Source organism: Nerophis lumbriciformis, linkage group LG19 (assembly GCF_033978685.3).
Source record: "Nerophis lumbriciformis linkage group LG19, RoL_Nlum_v2.1, whole genome shotgun sequence".
In the NCBI taxonomy this organism is placed as follows: Eukaryota; Metazoa; Chordata; class Actinopteri; order Syngnathiformes; family Syngnathidae; genus Nerophis; species Nerophis lumbriciformis.
The window spans coordinates 18,144,584-18,150,583 of record NC_084566.2 but is presented as its reverse complement, the minus strand read 5'-3'; the positions used below and the strand labels follow the sequence as shown (position 1 = coordinate 18,150,583).

At 39.5% G+C, this 6,000-nt stretch overlaps 1 protein-coding gene across 3 annotated transcripts in view; it reads right to left on the bottom strand.

Annotated features, from left to right (window-relative positions):
• Positions 1–463: 463 nt before the first annotated feature.
• Positions 464–6,000, bottom strand: part of clcn2a (chloride channel, voltage-sensitive 2a) — a 157,402-nt gene continuing 151,865 nt past the window's right edge. For all 3 annotated transcript variants that reach the window (XM_061979450.2, XM_061979448.2, XM_061979449.2), the window contains exons 21-25: positions 5,566–5,622; positions 2,594–2,632; positions 2,430–2,534; positions 2,282–2,368; positions 464–2,213 (exon numbers count right to left, since the gene is read on the bottom strand). In XM_061979450.2, coding sequence (XP_061835434.2) covers positions 1,758–2,213; positions 2,282–2,368; positions 2,430–2,534; positions 2,594–2,632; positions 5,566–5,622 — 744 coding nt within the window. In that variant the 3' untranslated portion in view covers positions 464–1,757. The remainder of the gene's footprint in view (positions 2,214–2,281; positions 2,369–2,429; positions 2,535–2,593; positions 2,633–5,565; positions 5,623–6,000) is intronic.

The window sequence follows — 6,000 nt, the reverse complement described above, 5'->3', positions numbered from 1 at the left end:
GAAAGAAGAAACTTTGTTCGCGGTCCTAATCATTTGTTTAGCTTGTCATTGCTTTTCTAAAGCATCATGGCAAAACTGTCCCATCGAATATATATATATATATATATATACACATACATATATATATATACATATATATATATATATATATATATACATATATATATATATATATTTTTATTTTATTTTTATTAAATATATATATATATAAATATATATATATATATATACATATACATATATATATATATATACATATATGTATATATATATACATATATACATATATATATATAAATATTTATATATATATATATTTAATAAAAAAAATTAATTAAAAAAAAATTATATACATATATATATATATATATATACATATATATATATATATATATATATATATATATATATATATATATATATATATAATGTAATATATATCTATAAAATGTAATCTTAAAATTAGAAAATGCATGATTATATTGTGTATAACTAAACAGTTAAAATTGTAGTTATATTGGTAGTCAATGGAGACTTTTTTCCCCCCATGATAGTACACTGCATCATGTTTGGAATCTGGCCCTACACAAAAGATAACAATGCACCATAATGTGTTTTATTACTAATCTTATATATGTATGGCCTTATCTTTACATCAGTATCTCAGCCCTTTAACATTCACTACATGGATGACAACACATTTTATGCATTTTTAAAAAAAAATTAAAAGTTTGATCAAATGGGCATTCAAGGAGGTAAAATAAAATAAAAAAACATGACATGTTTGCTAGTTTGATTTAGGACTGAAGCTAAGAGATTTGTGCAAAAAAGTAGAAATAAATATATATATCCAAATGTTCTATACACCTGGGGTTTCAAACTTGTTTTTTTTTAGGGCCACATTATGTGATGTGGCCAACTGCATTAAATGATGTGGCAGACCACATTGAATGACATGGCGGGCCAATTTAATAATGTGGCGGGCCACGTTAAATGATTTGGACCACTAACTTAGACAAAAATAATTCCATTCGGAGGAACACAACCAAAGTTAAGGCCAAAAAAAGAGCAACAATGTACCAAAAAAGTCCTGAATCTACTCGAAGGTCCTCCTTGAGGACTATTTGTCCTGGCCCTACCCTACTGCCATTCAGTGATGTATGCCCTTGTAAATAGTGTTCACAAATCCACCCTAGTGGACATTTGATACAAGAAAATATGTCTTAGAACATTCATGCTTGGAAAGTGATAAAAACACTTGGGGGGATGCTGAAGCTGGTTAACATAATTCATGCATCACAGGGTTTACGACTCTGTGGCTCCTACTTTCTCATGCACTCCACATCATTGTTAATAACGAGAATAACTTTTGTCCAATTATCCTGATTTTGGTGCTATAATTTAAACATTTGTGATATTTGTGTTTTGGATAACGCAACTCAAAGTGTCACTATACAATCCAATGTGCGGTGAGTAAACCTCACTGTGATAAAACACTGCCCCCTCTTGGCCTGGAGTGCACACACATGCTCATGATCAACACTCAGCTGGCGATAGGCTGATTGGCCCTAGTGTGTGAATGTTGTCTATCTGTGTTGACCCTGGGATGAGGTGGCAACTTGTCCAGGGAGTACCCCGCCTTCCAGCTGGGATAGGCTCCAGCACCCCCCGAGAGGGACAAGCGGTAGAAAATGGATGGATTTGGGTAGACAATGAAAGATAAGAGTGGTGCTTCGACAAGGCAACGTCAAGAACATTCATCCCTCTGATTGGTCCTTCGCTGCTTCCTCCTGTTCTGATTGGTTCCTGCTCAGAGGCGGAGTCACACTTTCTTGCTCCGCTTGGTCGGGGTCAGCGGGGTCACAGTCACAGACCAGCTCGGACTCCTCGGTGTGGGAGGGGCTGCAGTCGAACGTGAATTCTGACGGCTCCTCCGTGAAGGAGGGACTTTCCTGGAGAGCCAGCTGCGACAAGGCGTGCGGCGTGCCTTCAAACTGCAGATCGCTCGAGTCCGACGCCACGTCCGGCTGGTCCTCCACGTCAGGAGGGTTGAGTCCCTGCGGCAGCGAGAGCCCCCTGTGGCGGATACACAGCTTGTGGAGTTCCGTCACCTCGGAGACGCTGGTGGTGTTGCCGCTGTCACGGAAACTGGCCAACGGGGGGCGCACTTTCACGCCAGTCACCGTCACGGAGCCTTCGATGGCCTTACGCAACTGGGGAGGGGGGGGGGGGCATCGGTGATCACATGACACGGACAACGAGGCCGAGAGGGGTCACTGACCTCTTTGAGGGAGACGACGCCCACCAGGCGGCCCATGCTGGTCACATAGGCGTGGTCCAGGCCCAGCAGGGAGAAGATGGTGTGAGTCTGCGGGACAACGGCAGATAGCGTCAAAGTGGTACAACCCCCCCCGAACACACCTCGGCACCTTATGCAGGGACGTTTGCTCCACCAGCTGGAAGGGCGCCGGGTCGATCTTGCAGTTCTTAAAATCCACCGGCTCGTCCAGCTGCTGCTCCTCCCACTCGGCGATCTGCGACAACAGAAGACATGAGCCAAGGTCCACGACCCGGGTCTGCTTTTGACCCTCACCTCGGTCGGCGTCATCCCATCTTCTACTTCAGTCGAGTCCTGAAGAGACAACATTCATTAAGCAAAATAATTCCACAATGAAGCACGATAGGGGAAACGCCAAAAAACAGAGGGATGCGGCCCATAATGCTGGGTGATGCATCACAGCATAGCATAGCAATCAAATACCAGGCAAACACGCCGCCTGGTGGCTGACCACAGTATATCCCTGCTTTTCTGCTGTCCAATTTGTATTTACAAGTATTTGGATTGGACATTTTTTGTCTTTACCCTCAGAGTACAGTACAGGCCAAAAGTTTGGACACACCTTCTCATTCAGTGCGTTTTCTTTATTTTCATGACTGATTGTCACTGAAGGCATCAAAACTATGAATGAACACATGTGGAGTTATGTACTTAACAAAAAAAGGTGAAATAACTGAAAAAATAGTTTATATTCTAGTTTCTTCAAAATAGCCACCCTCTCTTGATGAGCTTCAAGAGGCAGTTACCTGAAATGGTTTTCACTTCACAGGTGTGCTTGAAGCTCATCGAGAGAATGCCAAGAGTGTGCAAAGCGGTAATCAGAGCAAAGAGTGGCTATTTTGAAGAAACTAGTACAGGGGTCCCCAAACTACGGCCCAATCCAGCCCATGGAAAGTGCCAAATTAAAAAAAAAAAAAATAAAAAATAAATAAATAAATATATATATATATATATATATATATATATATATATATATATATATATATATATATATATATTTTTTTTTTTTTAATACAAAACAAAATAAAAAACAATAAAATATAAGGGTGTTTATTTTGAAGAAACTAGAATATCAAACATGTTTTCAGTTATTTCACCTTTTTTTGTTAAGTACATAACTCCACGTGTTCATTCATAGTTGTGATGCCTTCAGTGACAATCTACAATGTAAATAGTCATGAAAATAAAATAAACGCATTGAATGAGAAGGTGTGTCCAAACTTTTGGCCTGTACTGTATATCGCTGACTTTTTTTTTGTCCTTGGAGCTAAATTGTTTTCTCAATTTTTGGCCATCATTTTGCGAGCTGCAAAACTGTGTTTCTCGGACCAAGCAAACAAGTGTTTTTGTCAGATGCACACGCCACAAAATGTTCTGTAAAGGTTGCTGGAAGGAATGATCCACTCCAATTAAACACACACACACACACACACACACACACACACACACACACACACACACACACACACACACACACACAATTATTTGCAGGTGCAGCCCGCATGCACACGACATAAGAAACTTTGTTCACAGTCCTAAACATTTGTTTTGCCTTTCATTGCGTTTCGAAAGCGTCATGGCCGTTATCGACCGTTACATTATCACGTCGTTACTGGACGCAACCAAAGTCCTGTGAGAAACACTTGACCAAAATGGTTTTATCCCATTCCAAACTGTAAATATGACAAAGTCCTCTGTTTATATCAAATTAAACGCTAAAATCAGAAAATGCATGATGATATTGTGCAATGACTGTACAGTTAAAAAATGTAGTTATAAGGGTAGTCAATGGGGACTTTCTAGTTTGTAATCTGACACAGCAAAACAAAAGAATGCATTAAAATAAATTGCATTACTAATCGTATGTACAGTACAGGCCAAAAGTTTGGACACACCTTCTCATTCAATCCGTTATCTTTATTTTCATGACTATTTACATTGTAGATTGTCACTGAAGGAATCAAAACTATGAATGAACACATGTGGAGTTATGTACTTAACAAAAAAAGGTGAAATAACTGAAAACATGTTTTATATTCTGGTTTCTTCAAAATAGCCACCCTTTGCTCTTACGGCTTTGCACACTCTTGGCATTCTCTCGATGAGCTTCAAGAGGTACACACCTGAAAGGGTTTTCACTTCACAGGTGTCATAGTTTTGACAATCTACAATGTAAATAGTCATGAAAATAAAGAAAACCCATTGAAATGAGAAGGTGGGTCCAAACTTTTGGCCTGTACTGTATATTTAGGCATCAATACCCCAGCCCTATCACTATATGGATGACAACCATGTTATGCAAATCTTTCTAAATAACATAAATGACTTAGTTAGATCAAACAGGGTTTAAAAAACAGAATAAAAACATGAATCCAAACATGTTTTATACACTGTTGACTCTGAGGACTTTTTCCATCCTCTAGCTACTGTTACTGTTAGGCTCAATTCGGTTTCTCCCTCCTCCACCTCAACTCTTCTAATTGACCCTCCTTCCTGATTTTTAAAAAAATTATCAATAGAGATGTCCGATAATATCGGTTGATATCGGTATCGGTTGATATCGGTATCGGTAATTAAAGAGTTGGACAATATCGGAATATCGGATATCGGCAAAAAGCCATTATCGGACATCCCTAATTATTAACCTTGACATTCTTTGGACTTAAAATACATGTTTGTATAAATAAATATGATTAGAACATTTTAGCACTATGTTTGTGTTCAATTACACTAAGTGTGCTGTCCTAAACATTCCTGCCAATTCATTTTACACATTATGGCATTTTTGCCAAGTCTTTTTCCCCCCTACTAACTTCCATGAACTATTTGATGTCATTGTTTCGTGGCTGAGGTGTAAAGACCCATTTTTAAAAAGACATTAGCGGCGAGGCTGCGACGTGTGAAGACGTGTCTCTCTGCATCGACTCACACATTGTCATCCTTTCACAATCACACCACAGGATGCACTTTACTGCGTGATGTCATGGCTGTGATATGCAAATTGGAGCTCGTATATATCAGCCAAGACCCTCCAAGTCTCCTTGAACATTTAAGCTTCATTTGAGAGAAACATTTGGCTTTCAACCAGCAGTCACCTTGAAATAAACACACGATGAAACGGCAAAAAGGTTAAGCACATGTGTTTGACACATGGAATCATATTTTGCGCTGTCGCAAGGCAACGGTTACCAGGCAACTGTCTCTAGGCGGCCGACAGACAATCTTACCGCCATGGAGATCCTCACTCGTTTGGGCTTCCTTCTCGCAGAGGGGGCAGCTGGGCTCTATCCGCCCGGGAGGGACAAGGGGGGACGGAAGGGGGGGACATCAACACAAGAAGAAGACAATGTAAGTGACAGTGGACGCTTGCAGAAAGTTCCCCTCAGGTGAGTGGAGGGCTGCTGACAGGTTGTTTTAATGAGGCTCAAGGATCAATGCTAATGCAACGCTGCATGACACACGAGGGGCTTATGGAAAAAGAAGTGTATATTTTGCATTTGTTAAATCCGAAACATTTCTAAGTAGCTTCCATGTTCCTTAAAGCACTCTGCATGACAGCGTGGGACACTTACAGGATACAAAAGTGTCCAACTTTGAAAATAAACATTTATTTACAAATTATATACATTTATAAACAAATATATACATTCATACACAAATAT